General features: G+C 30.8%; 1 protein-coding gene across 7 annotated transcripts in view; it reads right to left on the minus strand.

The window, feature by feature from the left end:
* Positions 1-1,995: 1,995 nt before the first annotated feature.
* The window catches only part of SPOCK3 (SPARC (osteonectin), cwcv and kazal like domains proteoglycan 3), a 319,424-nt gene continuing 299,436 nt past the window's right edge, over positions 1,996-21,983 (minus strand). For 6 of the 7 annotated variants that reach the window (XM_006917022.1, XM_006917021.1, XM_006917020.1 and 3 more), the window contains 4 exons: positions 14,595-14,816; positions 9,030-9,092; positions 6,022-6,159; positions 1,996-3,702 (listed from right to left, as the gene is read on the minus strand). In XM_006917022.1, coding sequence (XP_006917084.1) covers positions 3,530-3,702; positions 6,022-6,159; positions 9,030-9,092; positions 14,595-14,816 — 596 coding nt within the window. In that variant the 3' untranslated portion in view covers positions 1,996-3,529. The remainder of the gene's footprint in view (positions 3,703-6,021; positions 6,160-9,029; positions 9,093-14,594; positions 14,817-21,983) is intronic. The other variant, XM_006917018.1, reaches the window with a different exon arrangement.

Below are 21,983 nucleotides of genomic sequence, written 5' to 3' on the forward strand. Positions count from 1 at the left end.
ATTTAAGTTGAAAAGAATAAACTACAGGGAGCTCATATTATCACTTATTTACATATTTGCAGCACTGTAAATATTCTGAATTTTTTTTTACTTAATCTGAGAAATCCATGACATGACTGAGTACTTTTCATTCATCATGAACAAGAGAGAAGAAAAATAAAAATGTGAATTGATCTATTGCAATTTTCTTTAAAATCAAAGACAAAAGCTGAACTAAATGAGTGTGCATGTTTGTATGTATGCTTTTATTTATTAGACAAAACCAGCTCATTTATAATTATGATTCTGTTTGATTTGGTTTACTTTCTCCATTTTTTTCCCTCAGCTGTTAAGAATCTTGCAAAGTATACTAAATGCAGGCCTCTGAATGACTTACTGCATATAGCCATGGGATCATATCATCAAATGTTTGTTTCAAAGGAAATAACTTTATGAAACTTTCTAAACCCACTTTAAGGAATTGAGTAGCCCATGTGGATCAACGTTTATTTTGTGAGTTAATTTCCACATCTTTAGCTTCATATAAAATAATATGTAAATATTTATACAGGGAATGAAGCACTCAGTATGTATTTTATTAATTAATTAGGAAATTCTAATGAATTAATATTTTGGCTCTATTGACTTTATTCTCTTAAAATACTGGCAGAAATACAAAGTTTGCTTTAGGCTTTGTGTCCTTTCAATCAGTACTAAAATATTGTATGCTTGTTTTTAATTTAACTTGTTTCACCAATAGCATTAAGTGGTATATCTAAATTATCATGCTAGATATGCACAACAAAAAATAATTAATAAATATCCATACTAGATTTTTGACATGCTAGGAACATTTGACATTTTATTTGTTTCTATTTTTTTCTTTATTAATTCGCATTTTAATTTGTTGTGATTCAGACTGTCTTATAGTTTTTTACTTGCACTAGAGAATAATAACACTAGAGAAACAAGGCTTATAGTATAACACAGTATGATTTCATGTCTGTGCATCAGAATTCAACTTAAGAAAGAATAAATTGTTAGAGTAAGTTGATTCTTTTTAATCAAAAATGCTCTTTAAAAATTTTGAGTTTGTATCAAAAACTGTTCTTAAGGATTCAAAATACATTTTTTTTTAAAATTCATATTATACCTAGGAAATAGCTTTGATTTTTTTTCCAATGCTAATACAATCATATTATATTATGGGCTAAGGATAAATGCATTGCCGTCTTCCACACTAGAATAGTAACTCCATAATAGTTTTGTTCACCAATGAATCTATAGTGCCTGGGTTACAATAGGTGCTCAATATTGATATTTTTAATAAATAAAAATAACTGTATCAAATCAAAATCTCAAATTAATTAAATAATGATCAAGAGACCTGATATATATCACAAATAGAATTTTTGTTCATATATATATAAATACAAATTGTATACAGATATTTTATATAAAGTTTAATAATGTAAATGTTTTTGATTTTATACTTACTGTTGAATTGGTCACTTTCTTGAGAGCCTGAAAGATTCCTTAAAAAAATAGTTTAACTTCAAGACTACTATATTTCCTACTTTAAATTCATTTTCTAAAACTCTATGTAGAATTTAATTATTTGTGTTTTTTCAATCTACAAGTTATATTTTATGATTCCTATACATTCATTAAATAGAAAAAGTTAGTCTTTCATTCTTCAAAAATGTTGTTGCTATAGAACTTTTTCTAAATATATTATATATAATACCAAAAAATGGTTCTAAAAATACCACCCTCGATAAAGAAAATTATCTACTTTGCAACACTGTGATGAATGAAAAAATTAAAACAAAACAAAGATCATTTTTAACATGGGTAGAAAAACAATACCCAAGATGCCAATGCTCTGAATTTGAAAATCGAACTTTCAAAACCTTTACTTACTAGTTTGTGATGTATTCATTTTTAAAATCAAGGAATAGATTAAGAACCCTTCATGCTATTTCTACCCCAGAAAATCATTAAGAAACAGTTTAATTTGGTTACAAGATTCTTTATTTTTTAAACTATACATAAACAGTAAAAAAAGAAAATGCAGTATACTTTAAATATTACATAAAGTTAACATTGAAGTTTCTTTTTTAGTGTGTATTAATCAAATGGAAAGAATCCACCAATTTTCCTTTCAATGAATTATATATATATTGGGAGACCAGTTGACCCACTGTTTAAATTATAATACCAAGGTGAAATATTCGACAAGTTTTTTCCATTTTTATTATGGGCACAAAACCATAGGTCTGATATACTTAAAAATGAAGGTGTGCCAAAATGTCCACACAATTAATTAACATGCTAACTTAAGTATAGCAATTAATTTTTGTTACAGTTAAATCTTAAATGCTACTCTACACAATAATCATAAACAAGTCCACATGGCAAGTATGTAACAATAGAAAAAAAGAAAGAAACATATTCCATTTTCTTCATTCCAGCAGCAGCAGTACCTTGACTGGTATTAATCTGTTAATTAGGTGTGCTTATATATTGCCTAATATCCTATATTGGTATGCATGCTAAAATCTTTCTATTTCTATTTTGCAAGGCACCATACAATACGTTCTCTAAGTTTTGACACTAGTAACAAAAATGGTATAATTCTTAGATTAAATGCAAATTTTTATCTAAAATAGGAAATAAAACAAAAACTAAGATTTTTATATTTGACATTGGGGCAAATGACAAACTGTATGTGAAAATATGCTTTAAATGAATCTTTCCCTTTGTCTTCTACTTTAAGTTCTGCACCCTAAGTTGCTGGTCAGAAAGATAAAGAAACTTGGAAAGGTAAAGAAATCATGCTGTTTAAGAATATAAAAAACATCTACATGGAACTGCTATCCAAATTAAAATAAAAATTAGAAAAGACAGATAAGTTTTAAACTTTCAGAATCCATAGATTTCCTTTCTTGCCATTTCGTAAAATATCTTATCATATCCAGAATAATTGCATAATTTAAAAAGTCACTAATAATGTAAATAAGATGGAGGACTCTACAATCGTCAGTTTATTTTTCTTACCCTGTGGTATCCCCTCACTCATCACGAACACGCTCTAGGTTGGGGAAGATGCTACTTTGGAATTCCAGTTAAGGTCATGCATAGTTTCATAAAATCCTTGGGACCCAGGTCACCAATAAGTTTTTGTACATTTAATTTAGGATATCTCTCAGAAAAATAACACAGATGATCTCAAGCATTGAATGTTATTTTGTTTGTGGGAGATTTACATAGTTCTTATGAATTTTATCAGTAACTCTTCATAACTTTCTTTCTTCTGGCTAGACTCCATATTTGCTTTCTTTTTCTCTAAGGCATAAAACACTCAAAGTAAATTATTCTTATTTAAACATAAAGTTCTATGACTTTAGTTGCAATATTTGAAATAATTATACAAAATATATGTGAGTTTTAGAATCATTTTGTTTGGGGGCAAGAAGGTAATTCTCAATAGGGCTATCACTTTGTAAATAATAGAAATTTAAAGTTTATTGATCTCAGCTCTCATCAATCAGATGTACCCATCATGATCATCACCATCATCATCATCATCATCCCCTTCATCTTCATCATCATCTTCAATTTCATCTTCATCATTCATAATATCATCTTCATTTTCTTCATCATCAGTCCATTCATGAAAATCTCCACTCGCAAAATCTCCAGAGATCTCAAAATCGATAGCTTGGGGAAAAAAGTAAACGCTAATGTTATCTGACTGAGTAGTGGGATAATTTCTGAGAGATGTAAAATTTTGATGAGAATTGAGAGAATTAATAACATTTTAATTTGTTCTTTAGCTTAGCAAAGATAAGGAACAGTCTATTCTCTATCATTTGTTAAAATTTATGTGCTAAAAAAAAGAACTATTACTGAAGCCTGACATGTAAGATTTCCAGTTCAGTAATATTCATATCAGCTCAATTTTTATAGAGTCCATGTCAAACACTGAATTTCACAAAGAATTAAAAATTTGTCCTATTACTGTGGTTAAGCAAAATCATTGCCCCCCCCCCCAAAGATCTTTACATCCTAATCATTGCAAACTACAAATATGTGACCTTACATGGTAAAAGCGACTTTGCAGATATGATTAAAATGAGGTCCTTAAAATGCGGAGATTGTTCTGGATTATTCGGTTGGGCCCAGATGATCACTTGTGTCATCAAAATCAAAAAAACCTTTCTCAGATAGAATTAGGGAGAGATGAGATTACAGAAGAATGATCTGAGAGATACAGTGCTGCCAGCTTTCAAGTTGGGGAATAGGGCTTAAGTGCTAAGAGATGTGAGCAGCCTCTAGAAGGTGGAAAATGGAAGGAAACTGAAGGAATGCAGCCCTGAAGATATCTTGATATTTATCACAAGGAGACACATGTTGGACTTCTGATATACAGAACTGTAAGATAATAAAGTTGTGTGGCTTAAACCACTGAGGTTGTGGGGATATGTTACAATAGCAATGGAAAATTAACATAGCTAGTCATAACATAGTTCTTTTTTTTTTAAATGTGGAAATATATCAATTACTATTTATGGGATAATAATACACATGTTATTCTGCATGTATTTATTTTTAACTGTTCTAATGTTAGTGTGCATTTATTTTCTACCCTTTCTCATATTTTAGTCTTAAAATTCTTAGGTAGCTAATTATAACATATCCTATTAATGTCATTCATTATTTATAAATTGATATCTTAATACACGCTGAAATTCATCTTATGAGAATAAAACTTTATTTCTATTCTCCTACTTCATGTATTTTCTTAATAATTTTGCCATGCTAAGAAAACTCAGAAGTCATATTCCCAAAACAATCTCTCTGTTCACTTATCAGATTCATATCTATATATAATTTTTATTTACAACATAAAAGAATCAAAATTCTACACCTATCACTAGCATCACTGATAATTAAGTAGTTAATAATACAACTAATTTAAACTACATATTACAAAGACATGTTCTCTACATGTTAAAATGATGTTAGGTAGCTGCTGAGTACTACTTCACCTACTTGTCTGATAATGTTGGCCAGAAAACCAAAATGAAGCTATCAAAAATCTTATGGGTAAAATAAATGCAGAATAGGCATGTAAGCATTAAATGAAATTATTTTTATATTGTTTACCATTTATGTAATTTTAAAATAATCACAGCCTATCAGCTTAAAAATTGCATAAAGACAACTAAACATTTTCTAAAATCTAAGACTGACCATTTTTGGTCATTTGTATCAGCTGACACACAATCCATTTAATTCCTAGTGTGTGTGTGTGTGTGTGTGTGTGTGTGTGTGTGTGTGTGTGTGTAGTGAGAATTCTCTATAGTATAAGTAAAAATATTGATTTGAAACTTGCATTCTGGAAAAATATTTTATGAAACAAAAAAGATGCCACATTTAAAATTTTAAAATGCATTTTTGTGATACTCAATTGTTATTAAAATATTAATTTTTAGGTTGATACATAAAAATGCATGCTCATAAAAACAATTAGAATATTAATCATAAGAACCTATCAAACAGGTAAACTATATTTTTCTCACCCAAACATAAGGAAATGAGCTCATATAGCTGCAATTTTTGGACCTTTACTTTAAGAAGTCCGTTTTTCTTTCATTGGTGAGCCTACATACTCCCTAAGTCAACTTCTCCAAATGTGTACAAACAAAAGGGCACCAACTTGTAAACCACGCATACACTAGGATTGGCTGACTTGGAATACAATGGATAACGAATGCTTGCTTTACCTCAGGGAAAAACAAGAGGTATTTGAAGTAGTAAAAATAAGCCACCTTTTAGTTACTATTCCTTAAAATATCTAAATTATTCAATTCTATTTATTATTTATACACATTTTAATACACTAGGATTGAGTCTTTAGTCACCTCCCCTAATATATTATATAGTCTTTGCATAGGGTACGTCCTCAATGAACAAATGAACGAGATTCTTATGTATTTATCCTGCATTTGAGATATTAAGTACCATTTTCCTTACCACAACCTGCAACACCATTAGTTCTGGATCCCATGACTTCATTTCCATATCTGTCCACACACCAGCACTGCCCAACACTGCCATGGCATTGTGTGGGCTTGTAATAACCATCTTCATCACACAGTGGAATGTACTGTCCTGTGAAAACACACATACACACATACACAATATGAATAGGTTGTGTTCCTTTTGGATAGTCATTGATTATACATTAATTCACTCAAAACGAACATATATGGAGTTCCCAGTCCAGGCTACAAAGCTGGCTATCATCATTATGAAATGCTTACATTTCCTTTGTTAAGCAAATTTACTATCTTTTTATTTTTCATTCCGCAAAGTATAATACAGAATCAGAATCTGATTAATGGCGCTCATATTAAGTCATCCAGACCACTCAAATGGCATACCAGACCCTTCACCATCTTATCACTACCAACTTTCTGTTATCATTTTCCCGAATTTTCATTCATACATTCCAAGTTCTTTCTACATCAAGCTGTTTTCAGTATTGCTTCATCTCTGTATACATCTTTTATTTTCATCTGGAATTGCCCTCCTTCACTCCCTCTTCCAATTTAAAATTTGACTTAAACGTAACACCACCACCACCACCACCCCACGCCCCCCAGTATTAAGCCTTCTCTTAAGCTGGAAGATTTCTGATAGCCTTCTTCCACCTCGTGTGTGTGTGTGTGTGTGTGTGTGTGTGTGTGTGTGTGTAGTTTGCCATTGCGTGCTTTTACCACTACACTGTGAAATCCTATATTGGGATTTTTAAGTTGGTTTTGATTGTAATCTTAACAACTCTTAACCTCAGTTTAGTGGGAACGATAGACATTCATTTTCATATCTATAATATCTAATATAGTACTAGGCACATTGCTAATGATAAATGTTTAATTAATAACTTAGAAGTGAATTCACATTCTTCAATAAACACTCACACACTGCAATGTGAGCTTTAAGAGATTAGAAAATTTTCCTGTCTTTCCCAACCATTCTTTTTTTTTTTCTTTTTCAGTGACTAGACGTACTATAGTTATTTGGTGAAAGAAAAAAAATTTAATAAATTGATAAAACATGAAACCTATTTAGTCTTACAAGCACATGGGCTTATAAATTCTCCCTTTTAAAAAGATTAAAAAGTTTGATATATAATTAATTTAGTCTAAAAACTATAATTCACTTGAAAGATTTAAATTACTAGTCTTTCAGCGAGGTAGACAGAATATTATTAATGTGGAAAACTTGAGAAAAACTTCTGTGAATTTGAGGCCAACAAAAAATAAGGAAAATTTTCAACATTTTTAATCTACCTCTTAAAAAAACTTCCATAATTTAACATATTTGACATAAAAATGTGATGATGTATAGTGTGACCATTTAGTTTATCTTTTCTGGAAGTACACTTTGAAAATGAAAGAGAACACTATTAAGAATTATGCTCAAACTTCAGACATCAACCAAGACTGAATTTGCAAACTGGAACATATGGCATCCTCCTATATAATAACTGATCAATTTTCAGACAAATACCATTATACTATGCAAATTAGAAAAGATATTTAAGACATTCAGTATTCTGTAATAATGACTTTCATTTTTATTATATAAGAAGAATAAAGGTGACTATCCCCAAATGGGCGCTAAATATGTTTTTAATTGTTTGTAACTTCAAATAATCAAAGCCTTAAATATTAATAGATTTTTGTCACTAGTAAACCTTGATCAAGTCTAAAATAATTTTAGCTGAACATTGTACATGGCTAAACTTTGATTTGTGGAAACAAACAAACCAGTGTATGAAGGTATTATTTTCCTTTGTGACTTGTAAAGTGGCATACATTTTGTAAGACTTAAAAGAAACATGACACATTGTAGATTTTCTGACTAGTAATTCTTCACATCTAAAATTGCTGTATTACAAAAAATGAACCTTTTAATTTTGAACCAAGAACTTTCAAGTAATATGAAAAAGTTTCTCATCTAAACACACAATATAATAATATAGCATATCATAATATAATACCGATTAATCAGATTCAAAGCATTATAAAATTTTGTGCCACTAAATATATAAGGGCATTAATACGTGTTTGAAAAATCACATATGTGGTGTTCTGCATTGGATCCTAAAACTAGAAAAAAAAGGACAATAGTGGAAAAACTCCTGAAATCTAAATAAAGTCTGAGGTTTAATTAATAGAATTATAGCAATATTAGTTTCTTAATTTTGACAGATGGACAATGGTTATTTGATACATAGTAAGATGGTAACTTTAGGTGAGGCTGGTTGAAGGATATATGGAAACTATGTACTATCTTTGTAAACTTTTTTAAATCTGAAAGAATTCCAAGGAGTTTAAAAATTGTATGTTTATAAGGACAAACGAAATCATATATAATAGTTTAATAATCTGATAGCTTTGGGAGGATTTTGGAATTATCTCTTTGTCTGTCTGTCTCCTATCTATCATCTATCTATCTATCTATCTATCTATCTATCTAATCTAATCCATACATTTACGTATAAAAAGTTAGTAAGAGGCTATAATAAAAAAACACAAAAAAGTGTGTTCAGATTTTCTTGCGGTACTCAGGGCATGCTTTCACCCCCATTTCTATCTATCTCTATCTATCGTCTATAAGAATTTTTTCATTTTCATATATATATGCAATATATGTACTATCAATTCTTGAGTTGTTAACCATAGAACTGGAATTGAAGTTTCCGCTGATGCTTTAACTTTAGCATTGTTTAAATCTCCTTTTTACTTAATAACTCTCAAAATGAACATTATATTAGGGTAATAAAACACACATAATATCTTTCAATAGGTAAGATAATAAAAATAAGTTTAATGGCTTTCAAAAACTTCATAAATTTTGTTACTGAAATTTAGTGTAGTCTATCTTTGTTGGATTAATATTGATTTTATGTTGCTGTTTCCCTGGGGTTATTTATGTAAGCAATAAAGGCTTCAGAAAAATGATCTATTACTCACCCAGGAGCTTCTTTATTCCTTGCCACTTCTGGATATTGCTGAGCTCCGTCTGGCAAGGTGGGTCTGCAATGACATTAAAAATGATACTTCAAGGGTTATAGTTAAACAAAGAAAAGTATAGTTTCTATATTATCGAACTTCGGTTAGCCTTTAGGTTGCTTTAGAGGACACATTACATATTAGTTATTCTACTTATGAAGATACATGCATTTAGATACACATGTGCATACACACATGTACACACACAGAGAAAAAAAGAAACAGAGACAGAGAGACTTTCCTGATTGTTAATATTAGATTATCTTGATTTTCTTCAGAATGACAGAATTGGATAAAAGAGAGAGAGAGAGAGAGAGAGAGAGAGAGGTATAAAATACTTACTCTATGATGCAGAATGTTCCTTATCATTTACTTTTAAAAGGTCAATCAACTCAGCAATGTAAATGCAATAATGGACTGCCACTCAATTAATAAATTATGTTTTTCTCTCATTTAAATTTTCCTATGATATGGAGAAATAGCTTTGCATTGAAAAAGTGATCTATGAAAATGTTAATGTTTCTTTCAAGACACATCAGAGATACCTTTATAAATTTTGATACTGAATAATGTTGATAGGCTTTGGTTTTTTTATTTCACCTGGATGCTTCAAGTATATATCCAATTTGAAAATGGGACATATACAATATTCTGATAAACCATCTTTTTAAAAAATAAAATATTATTTGGAAATAAGTATTTGCCTATTTTTCAAACTCAACCACTTAAAGGAGAACATTTTCAGAGGAGTATAAAATTCTAAATAGACACATTAAAAGTTTGACTTATTATATATAATTACATTCTTTTATGTAATAAATTATTATATATCATTATATATTCTTATCTGAAAACAGTTCAATATATTTTATATTCATATTCTAAAAACTTGCTCTTAACATTTGCTATATAAAAACTGTTATAAACTACTGAACTGCAAAACAATAAATTAGTACCTATTTTCCTACATTACAACTTTTTAGGAAAAAGGCAAGGTATAATTAATCAGATAATTTTAAAATTCTTTTGAATACCAATGTCATAACATTTAGTTAATAAATTGCATGTAAGTAAAGAAGAATAAGGAAATGAGATAAAGCTTTTAATATATATTTTATAGTTTAATATATAAGGACAAAAGTGTTTTTCCTTGGAGAATCTAAAACATGAAGAAAAAGTAAATTCTTTGAAAAGACTAAGCAATTACCTATTGTTGTACTTCATTTTGAAATTGGTCCAGTCGATGGCTTTGATTTTCCTAATAATTTTGTGAGACTATACTAAGTATTAAAGAAATAGAAGCCAAGTTGCATAGTGTGGGCTTATAAAATACATATTTTAAAATATACTGCCCTGCAAATATGACATTTAGGACCAAGAGCAAAAATTTTAGCTGAAGTTTCAATATTACATTAAAAGCAATTCTTTTAATTGTTAATAGCCAGTTATTGTAAAGTAGAAGTTAACAATTGTTTATATTTACAACTGGATTGCCTGAAAATCCAGGTATGTTTGAGTCTGACTTGATTAGTAAACTGAATAAACCTGATTACTAGTTCTACAAGCTCTTTATATGGGAACATTTTAAGATTTCAAGAGAAATCACAACAGATTAGGCTGTTCATACATACAGGGCCTGATTTTGAAATATTTTTCCTATTACTTAAAAAGCAGCTCTGTCTGCCCTTTAACTTATATATTACTTGCAGTGCTTTATTGAGATTCGCCTGTCATTTAAATTCACTTGCAAAGAACTGATCTAGAGAAAGGATAGTAACCCAACTAATTACCTGAAGGTTTGGACATGATTAGAGTTAAATATTCAGCTTAGGGTATATGCACAAGATTTATAAGACAAAATTGATTTCCCCTACTCTATTTCCTACCAAATAGTGTTTTAAGGTTATAGAAAATTCTAATTTTATATGCCTAAAATGGTGAGAGTCATGAATTAATCTTTTAATTTAATTGACAAATTTACAAGTAAATACTTCAAACATTAGTTTAAAAAAACAAAGAAAACATAATAAAATTTTTTTAATATTTAAATTTTGTTTTTGAAAATAACATTGTTCATTGTTTTGCATTCTGAATTTAAAAACTTAAATGCCTATATTAAGGCCATTCACACATTATCTATATTAGAAATTGATAATTTTCAACACAATGATAATGCATTTGAATTAAATAAAATGTCACAGGTAAAAATAAATAAGGAAATATCTATATGTTTATAATAGTTATTAATATACAAATGTGTTTTTTCTGTACTCACAACTAGTCATTTCTGAGAAATATATTTTTACTAGTCGTCAAATTTATATAGACAATTTTGAGTCAAAATGGAAAAGTGGATGTTACAGAGGTTCGTGAATGACTCTCCAAGCAGGCAGCATATAGTTGCACAGGCTGTATACTGCACAACTCCAAAGGGACACCATTCACTTCCACTGTATTATGAAGGATGCTCTGGAGTTGGACAGCAAGGTAGCTGACTTCCCTCTCAGTAAGCCGTTGCCCTTATTCCCTCTTTTCCTCAATATTTTATTATTCATATAGCCTCTCATGGAATGGATATACTTAGATAACTTTATTAAGTTTATTTCGTCAGTGTAGATTTTAAATATTCATAATACCAAAGGACAAAATTGTCTCTAATTTCTTTCATAAATAGAAAAAAAATCTTTTGTAAAGTTAATACACATGACCCACATTTGATATCTCTTTCTGTAGATTAAGTATAAATAACTTCTAAAAATATCTATTTTCACTGTAGTCCTGAGGAAAAAATATTGGATATATTGTCAACTGAAATAGTAACTTGCTGATGTTACCTATACTGAATAAGGTTTGCCAACAAGGTGCAGTGATGTCTCTATGACATTTTACATATAGTTACCTTGCAAATTCTGAATATAGGATTAAAATTACTTAGAGACAGAAGCCTAAGAGTCATTTCAAATCCCAGTTCCTATATTCATTCTGTAATGTGAAGTTATTTAAGATGAATAAATTTTGGTTTTTAACTATAAAATAGAAATAATATTTTCACTTTTATATATAAAAGACTAGATGGACATGAATAAAAGTTGGGTTTTTCTGTTTTTGCTCTCTTTCCTACATCATACACAGCAGGATTTTAAATGAAATAGCAACTAGTAATTGATTTACTTTCTTAGAGTAGAGGCTTAAACTATACTTTATGAAAATAAGTTATGAACTCCTAAGGCAACCAGAATCTCCAATTAATATTCCTCCTACTCATTCTTTCATGATTACTTAGAAAAATTATGCAAACCACAATTATATCCATTCTGTATTGCTTAATTGTCATGATTTAGAAAATTAGTCATAGAAACAAATTTATATTTTAATTAAAGTTAAAATAGGTTTCTTCTTTACAAGGATTTCACTTGCTTGAAACTTTATGTTATCAACCTTTTTATATTAAACTTTTGAGATTAACCTTAATTTCAAATTTTTAAAAGGCATTTTTTAAAAAACATCATTACTTTATTTTCCAGATATTTTCTAACATAATATAACTATCCTCTTGATTGGAGCTTTAGGTCAATGCGGATTAATAATATCCCATTATATACTTCTCTCTCTCTTTCTCTCTCTTTCCATGTATGTATTAATAATATATATAATTTTCATATATATAACTATTTTCTGTTTATTCACTAAGTAACAAATTAATGTGTGTACTATAGAGTTAAAACTTAACTTTTTATAGTGACTTTTTATTGGAAACAAGAATTTATTTTTCAGTGAATAAACAAGAAAAAATATTCTTTTATAAGGTAAAATATTTGAATAATGTTTTTCAATTAATGATTATTCTTTTTTATAAAATTACTTAATGGACTAATTGAATAAATCAGTTACCCTGATAGAGCTTTTGTAACATTTTTTAGCATATTAAAGTAATAAACATAGTTTGCCAAACTCTCCTAAACTTTTGAGAAGTTGTATAAATCCTTTTACCAGCTTGTGTACCATTAATTAAATTATTTCTACCATGCATTAAATGATCTCAGATAATGTCTTCATGTGACTATAAAAATTTTAACACTTTGGAAGAATACTGCTTAATAATTGAAAAGTATATAAAGCAAAATTTTCTCTGGGGACCTTTAATCAGTTCTATAAATATTACTGTAAAATCCAGGAATATTTTTAAAGTATTTATTTCGGTAGAAGAAACATTCAGAGTTATTCAGAATATTTTTAATTGTTCATTTATAAACACTTAAATGCGCTATCATAATAATAAAAAACTAAATTTGTCATTATTAAAAAAAAGACCACATATCTTTTTATGGCAGTTTACCTGGTTTTACTTTTTTATTCTTTAAATGATCTAAGTGTATACTAGTCATTAAAACTAAGATGTAGTTTTTTGGGGTGTTCAATAATTTAGAAGCACATATGTAATAATAAAGTCAACAATATATTTTTGTATGTGTGTGTATGATCTAGAATATTTTAATAAAGCAAATCCAATTTTTAAACTTTGTTTAAAATAGTTTATAGTTTAGCTACTCTACAAACACTGGTGTTGATTCACTACCAATCTATTTATTGATAATCATTTCATCCCTAATTACTAAACTATTACTGACATATGAAAGAGTAATTGAGATAATACAATGCCTTAAATAATGTGTTGGTTTTCCATATGAAAAACTGAGAATCATTAATAGAGTTTCAAGTAACTTATTCATTCTCTTAGGTGTCAAGAATTTTAAAATGCAGTGACAATAGCAAGTGTATCGCATTAGACTAATTCCCAGTTTGCTTTCTTAATTAGCATCGAAGTGACATATCAGTGTTTCCTTAGTTTTCCCCAAACTTTATCATAATGTGAGTTTTTTAGATGTTTTTCCTTTACATACTTAATTTTATACCATGTTAACATTTTCTAATACAGAAAAAAGCATTAAGAAGTAGCATCGTTTCAACCCTTCAGGTTACCTCATCTCTTCCAGAGAATCAAGACAATTTTCTTTGCTAGCAAAGTTTTATAAAGCTAAGTAATTGTGAAAAGTTTGAAAGACTAAATCATTTTAAAACCAAATAAGTAAAAATAACTTTATGGTGAATGCTGTGGTTCATTCAGTTCATTTAATAAGATCAAAACAGAACATTAAAACTCTATTGTATAGTGATAAAAAAATATTTATTTGCAGATAGAAAATTAATTTTAATGATTACTTTCAATAAATATTGACGTTCTCATATCTCTACGTGCTTTTTGGTGGTTCATAATGAAAACTACAATGAAGTACATTAACATAAATTATTTATTACTATTTTTCATCTTATTTAGCATGTTTTTCATCCCTAGCAGAATTATATTGTTCAACGTGATGCTTATTTGCTCTTTCATTAAACACTCGAATTAGAAAAGAATCTACCAAAATGAATGGGTATAGTGTGCAATTTTTTTTATCATGAAGGAATAGATAAAATTTGACATGCAGTTCAACTATCTGCATTGGTAGGTGTCTCATCTTTTACCTTGCTGTCTCTGGAAGCAGTAGCACCATTCATTGTTAGATATCAAACTGTCCTTGTACGTGTCACAAGAATTAAAGAATGCCTTTGTACACTGTTCATTCTTATCCAGGTAAATGCTTCCAAGCTCTGACTGGTCCAGTAATAGGTCATAGTTTGTATCAAGTCTGTTAAACATCCAGCCAAGTGAATCTTTGCAAATTGGCAAAATACTGGTATCAAATCCTAAAGGCAAATACAGAAAACGATTAGTTACATCTGAAAGTCACCATGAGCAGGAAGCAAAATAAAATAACAAAATAGTTGGTTTGATAGGGTATGATGTAAAAATAATTGAAAATAAAGATATAGTTATTTAGAATAATTTTCAATCCTATTTAGCATTTTTAGGATACTTAGAATTAAAAATTAAATAAGTACTGACTCCAGGAGATTTATGGACCTGTCAAATTCAAATTTCACCACCTTTTCAGATGTATTAAGGTATTCAGAATCTATTTACTGCTTTCTATCTGTCATCACCAGTCTAGGCAATAGGGACAAGGTAAAAGGTATTTGTGACACTTTCATAAAAGTGTAGAGAAATTCAGCAATATTTTTTTCATTGTTTACATTTTTATTTGTAAAATTGTTTATAGAATTAAAACAGAATCCTACCACTCAACCAAAGTAAATTGCTCATTTCCTATTACTTTCCAGGTCCTGACACCATGGTTCTGGGAATAAAGGATAGAAAAATGTAAATAAGGCTCTTATTCTCTTGGAGCTTACTCTTAAAACAGCATGGGTTGAGATTTTGATTGAAACTGTTTCTTACTACCAGAAGTTGTAATATGCTCAGGGATTATGTGAAGAAAGCAACCTGTAGAAAACAAATATACAAAATACTATAAAACCATTCAAAGAAACTGAGTTCTAGGTATGAGATTTCTGGTATGCCTTTGAACCACACCTTCCCTCCCAATTTCATTTTATGGGCAATGGAGAAGACTAACGGTGATATATATGCCTGTATGAATAAAAGCTATGGGAAGAAGAGACGAGCTATTACCTTTTGATGAGCATTCAGAGTTAGTGAAGACAAGCTACCTTCTCCTTTCACCTACCCTTTGAGAATGGAGGCCTCAACTGGTTTGTCTCCCAAAGCTTAGCATGGAGGGCTCTACGAGAATCCTAGTAAAGTCTACGAATATCTGCAAGGCGAGATGGACTTCTGATTTCCAGGTGAATATCCGCTTATCTACTTTTCAATGAATCCCGTTATTACAAAAGTGAGAAAGATAATGTCCAGCCTTGCAGATCAAAGGCAAAGACTTCTCTGGGATTCAACCAAAGCCTGCAGACTCACTCTCAGTGTTGGGGGTACAGATGTAGATGAGATATAATCACATGCCCAGAGACAGTGAACAAAGGGCCTACAGCTAGGGAAACACCAACCAGTGTTTCCTGTTTAGGGACAGGTGGTAGAGAATCATGGAGGGATAAGACAGCCTCAGATTCAAACAAACACTCATGGACTATCTTTTCAGAACAACCAATGACTAAAATGTTAAAAGCATGGAGTGACATGATGTGATTTTTGTTTTTAAAGAAAAACACAATCTGTCAGGTGGGTTATATAGGGGCAAGTGTGAAAGCTGGGGAAACATAGAAGCCACTAGAACAGCCCAGGTGAGAGGTTTTGAGGGACTGTTTATATCGCATCTTCATAAATGCTTGAGTTTCCTGAGTGGTCATCAATTTATAAAACGTAAATAAAAAAGTATCTATGTCTCGTTTTTATGATACAGCATGTAAACACCCTTGTCAGTTTTAATATAGTCTCCCTTATTTTTGTCAATAAAGTGTAAAAGTATCTTTAACCTTTCAATAATTTTTATAACTCTATTTTGAGAACTTATTCTATAACGCAAACACTAACACATAAAATAATATTTCTGAAAATATGAAATGCACAGATATTTAACAATTTTTAGACAAAATAGAACTAAGAGTTTATCTTTTATGTTAAAAGGAAATTAAATTCTTATAGAGTATATGTCTGGTGAATGATCAATTAGATGAAATGTAATAATGTTTTAAATGGAGAATGTCGAGTTATCTAATTTGGATTCAGGTTACTGGCCTGTGTTCTGCCACTATGTTGCTTGGTTAAGTTACTCAATATATCTAAGCTTTAATATTCATACCTAGATAATGTGGGGATTTTATAAAAATGATCTATGTTGCCTTTAAGATAAAAAGCAAAAAACAAAAAACACAACAAAAAAGCAAAAATGCAGGGAGTTTATGTTATTGGAATAATATATTTATACACAAAATTTTGCTACAAGGGTCATCAGAATGATAAATAACAGAAAAGGAATATAAATAAAATTATTTTGACATTTTAAATTAAAAGTATACTTTTCACTAAGATCCAATTGATGCAAATTAATTTGAAAAAAATGTTTTTCCTATCCTATCTTGAATTTTAGAGCAATAGATACTATTTGGTAAGTTTTAGAATTCTTGGATAATGTTATATAGTTACTATATATAATTCAATACAAATATAAAAGGACTTACGATTGCAGATGCAATTAAAGTTGTGAATCAGCTGGCTTTAAAGCTGAGATATTATTGTGGATTATCTAGAGAGGCCCAATCTAATCACATAAAATCTTAAAAGTGAAAAACTTTTTCCAGCTGTAGTCAGAAGTCACACACACACACACACACTCTCTCTCTCTCTCTCTCTCTCTCTCTCTCTCTCTCTCTCTCTCTCTTTGATAGACGGGACCAGAAACCCAGAAATGTGGGTGGTATCTAGAAGCTGAGTCTAGCCCTCACACTATATAGCTAGCAAAGAAACAGAAATTTTGGTTCTATAACTGAAAGGACCTGAATTTTGTCAACAACTCAACTGATCAAAGAAATGAATCCTCTCCTAGAGCCTCCAGAAAGGCCTGTAGTCCAGCAGACACCTTGCTTTTTGTGTGGTGAGGTCTGTTTTAACTTTTTGGGTACAGAAATGTAAAATAAATTATTATTGCTTCAACTACTAAACATCGTGGTCATCTGTTACATCAGCAATAGAAAATTAATATAGTTTATTAACTATAAAATAAAGATTTTTTGTATGTGCTCTAGGGTTTATAGCATACATCATTAATTTATCACAATCTACCACCAAATAATATACCACTTCACATATGCTATCAGACACTTACAAGAGTATACTTAAACTCTCCCACATTTTCTGTAATTAGTGCTATCCATTTTAATTCTACATTAGGTTGAAACCCCACAGTACTTTGTTATGATGTTTGCTCTAAGCAGCTTATTAGTTTTGCAAGTGATTAAAAATGAGAAAAAAAATCTCTCTTATTTTAAAGGAAAATCTGTTCTCTGACACAATACTTCTGACAGCGAACATGTGGATTTTCCTCACCAAGCAATTCTCCATTTCTCTGTGGACAACAACAGAGGGTCCTACAGTTCACTTCTGACACCACCTACTGAGTGAGTACAGAATCTACAAGACTCTCTTCTCTCCCTCTCCTCCCCCCGCCCCCCGCCACCACACTTCAGACACCAATCGCAAGCAGTGGATCCCAAGAGCATCCACACTTCAACTATATTTTCTGTGACGTGATATTTTTCTCTGGCTGGCCACTACCTCTTTGTCCTTGAACATCCAGTGATCCAATCTTACTGTTGGAGTTCACTCACTATTTCAGATGGCCTTCTTGGGCAGAATTTACATTAGTTCTTACTCATATGGTTCCAATGTTGTCCATGGTTACTATCTTTGTAGTTTTTGCCCAGACACATTAATTCCAAAGCAGCAGTGACTTTTCTTTTCTTTGACGCCAAGCAAGTAAGCAGCTCATGGCTATCTCTACTTTTTAGATTTTCCTGGTGAAGTTCAGGCCATAATCCACTGGTCTGGGAGCACACAGAAAACTCTAAGTGGTTCTGTTGAAATCCCTCCCTCAACCTGGAGTAAAGGGAGGCACCCTTGTTTCTTCTTAGAGAAGTCAAGAAATCATAGCAGAGCTCTTTCTAAGTAAATCCTTATCATAAAGTCTGTTGGCATCTTTGCTTCCCTTATCTTTTTAGATCCTCCTTTGCCTATATTTTAAGGGCAACTCATTTATATCTGCAAAATTCCTTAACAGTAGTATCTAGAATAGTGTTTGTTTGAATAAACAGGGGCCAGGAAACTTGGAAGAGCCATCTTTAGAATTCTGCCCCCTAAACTGTCTCTAAATTAAACAGGATATTTGAGTAGAAATATAAAAGTGCAAATATGAGTAACCAGGGATTATGGGGCAGGGCATTCCAGGTAAATGAAAGAGTAAGTAAAAAGGATCGAAGATTGGGGCAGAAGCTACCAAACACAAAGTCTTTACAATTAAAAAATATCTCTTAATATTCCCTGAATGTTTATGCTGTTGCAAAAAAATAAGTTTATTGACTTTTAGAATGCAGACACATAGCAGCTCGTTTCCTAATCCTGTAAATAGCAAGCCTATTTTAACAATTACATTTGCTTAGTCAGCAAATATATTATCAGCATAACTGAGATTAACATAAATAGATGTAACATCATTCAAATCAAAACAAAAACTCAGTAAATATGATTGCAAAACATTCAAAATGGCTGAAGGATTGTCCTCAGTCACGAAGGTTTAATGTTTTAAAAATTGCTGTAATTCCCCTACCTCAAAAAAAGTATTGTTTGATTTGCTAAGGAAGAGGCATAAACAGGAGTAAGTAATGAAAATTAAAATGCCATTCTATTCCTTACTGGGTTCAATACATGCTCCTAGGCTTTGTTGATTCAAAGACAGATAAGACAAAAATCTTCCCTTCAACCAGTCATTTAAATAGCTATTTTATAGTCTGCTTCCATTAATGGCTGAGTAACATTTACTGGACTGAAACCCCTACCCATAAGTTTTTAAACTCTGCACATAATTAAAAACAAAAACAAAAACAAAAACAAAAAACAGAAAGAAACAGAAGAGTGAATAAGAAGCAGGCAGATTCTGGCGGAAAGTCCACATTTTGAGGAGGGTAGTTATATGGAGATATGAAGCAAATTCCTGTTTTTCACTGTTATCCTGGGGGCAGACAGAGTTGGGAGAGCAAAGACAACAGGGACACGGGTGAAAAAAGAATGTAGACTTTCTAGCCTAGAGAGCCAGAAAATTTTGTATAACCATTGAAGTACAATGAGGGAGAAATATAGGAAGGAAAGGAACCAGAAAGCCAAATATTGCCTGCCCCAAATTCTGATGACCCATCAACCACACATACACACTGTAGACTCAAATCACCTCCGCTAGAGACTACAAATATGAACTGAGATTAGGGCTGGCACCCAAGAAATACAGTTTTCATTTTGAGCCCAACAAAATTAATCATGTGCTAAAACAAAAAACATTCATTGGACTACAGTGATATAATAAAGCATCCCATAATTTAATATCCATAACATCTGGGACACAATCCAAAATTATGACTTATGAAACACCAAGACAATGGGATATATACTTAAAAGAAAAGACAATAAGAACAAATTTGAGATGACCCAATTATTGGAATTAGCAGATAAAATTTTAAAATAACGAAAATAGCTATTTTTAATGAAGAAAAAAAATTGTAATCTCTGCAGTGAGAGAAACTACAAGTAGAGAAATAGAAATTATAAGAAAGAACTAAATGAAAATTCAAGAACAAAATAACAAAGCAGCCTATAATTTTTTTTTTAATCACTAGATGGCTCCAATTGCAGAAATAAGTTTCCAGAAGAAAAATTAAACTTGAATATAGATCAATTATAATAACATAATGTGAATGAAAGAAATGAATAGAGCCTCAGGGAACTGCTAGGTAATATCAAGGAATACAGCACAGGGAGTTGAAGCCCCAGAAGAGAATAGAAAGATGGTATAGGAAAAATAATTTGAGAAAATAATGGTGGAAAATGTGCTTAAATATGTAAATTTACAGATGAAAGATATGCAACAATCTTCAAGCAAAATATATACAAAGAAGGCTATTCCTAGTCAAACTCTTAAGAAGTAAAGATAAATGCCGAACTTGAAACCAGCAGGAAGATAATGACACATAACAATTAAACAATGATTCAACTGCAGCCTGGCATTTCATCAGAAATTTTAGAGGCCAGGAAGGCTTGAATAATATCTTTAAATGTTGAAAAAAAATTAGAAACAATTTTAAAAATCTACATGTAGTAAAAATGTTCTACAGGAACGAAGGCAAAGTCTTTCTGCTTTCATCTAGGGAGTAGAAAGTTGAAACAAATATTGCTCCAACACTACAAATAAGGAAAATATGAAAATCTACAAAAACATACCTCTTTTTGAAGCTGCCAGGAACTCTGTGTCCCAGGGCAATGCAATAACCCAGACTCTGAAAAGAGGCCCATGTCTCCAAGAGATGGGATGTGAGCACTTGCTTTCCAAAGACAGTCACTGAACACTATACAAACTAACAAGGAGAATTCAGCTAAAATTGTCAATGAATTTATAAGGGCTGAGTGTGGGCTAGCCTGACAGTAAGTAATCCCAGGAAGCCACTAAAGTAAGAGGACTTTATTCCACAATCTCAGCAAGTGCTCTCCAGGAAGACTTGGGCAAGGTAAGAGGCAAAGGGAGCCACCTGAGAAGCAGAAGCTGCTGTGGGAAAGGTATGGCGGTCCACCTATATCCTCCTTCCTGTATTCCTTATAGAACAACATCATAAGTCATCGGGGAGAGCAGAATGCTCTGTCACTCTGAGGACGTTTGTGGGGATATATTTTACCCAGATGAAAAGGAAAGGAATAATAAAAGCTGTTCTTGAGTAAGAAATATTTCAAGAGCTAATGGATTCTACAAAATTAATGAAATACTGCAAACCTCAGAGATAAGAATCTTAGAGATCACTAAAAAGAAAGGCCTACCAAGGAAAGAAGGAAAGAACTAAGGAAATGAAACCTAGACACCTCAGAGTTGAGCTGCTCAAAACCAATGATAAGGAGAAAAATCTTTCAAGCAGCTAGAGGCAAATACATACTCCTATAGAGGAAAAAAAAAAAGAGAGAATGGTGGCCAATTTCTCAACTGAAACACCACAACCCAATTACAATGGAAGGACATTTGTAACATGCTGAAAAAGAAAAAAATTAAACTCTCAATCCAAAATTATCTTTGGATAATATCTTTGTACAAGGAAAGAGAAATGACTTTTAAACAAACAAAAATGAGAAAAAATTATTTAAAGCAGATGTGAACTATGAGAAAAGTTAAAAAATGCATTCTTCATGAAGAATAAATATGATACTAGACAGAAATTTGGTTTGTTATCAAAAGAATAAATAAACAGAAAACTCTAAAA

Source organism: Pteropus alecto, unplaced genomic scaffold, assembly GCF_000325575.1.
Source record: "Pteropus alecto unplaced genomic scaffold, ASM32557v1 scaffold166, whole genome shotgun sequence".
In the NCBI taxonomy this organism is placed as follows: domain Eukaryota; kingdom Metazoa; phylum Chordata; class Mammalia; order Chiroptera; family Pteropodidae; genus Pteropus; species Pteropus alecto.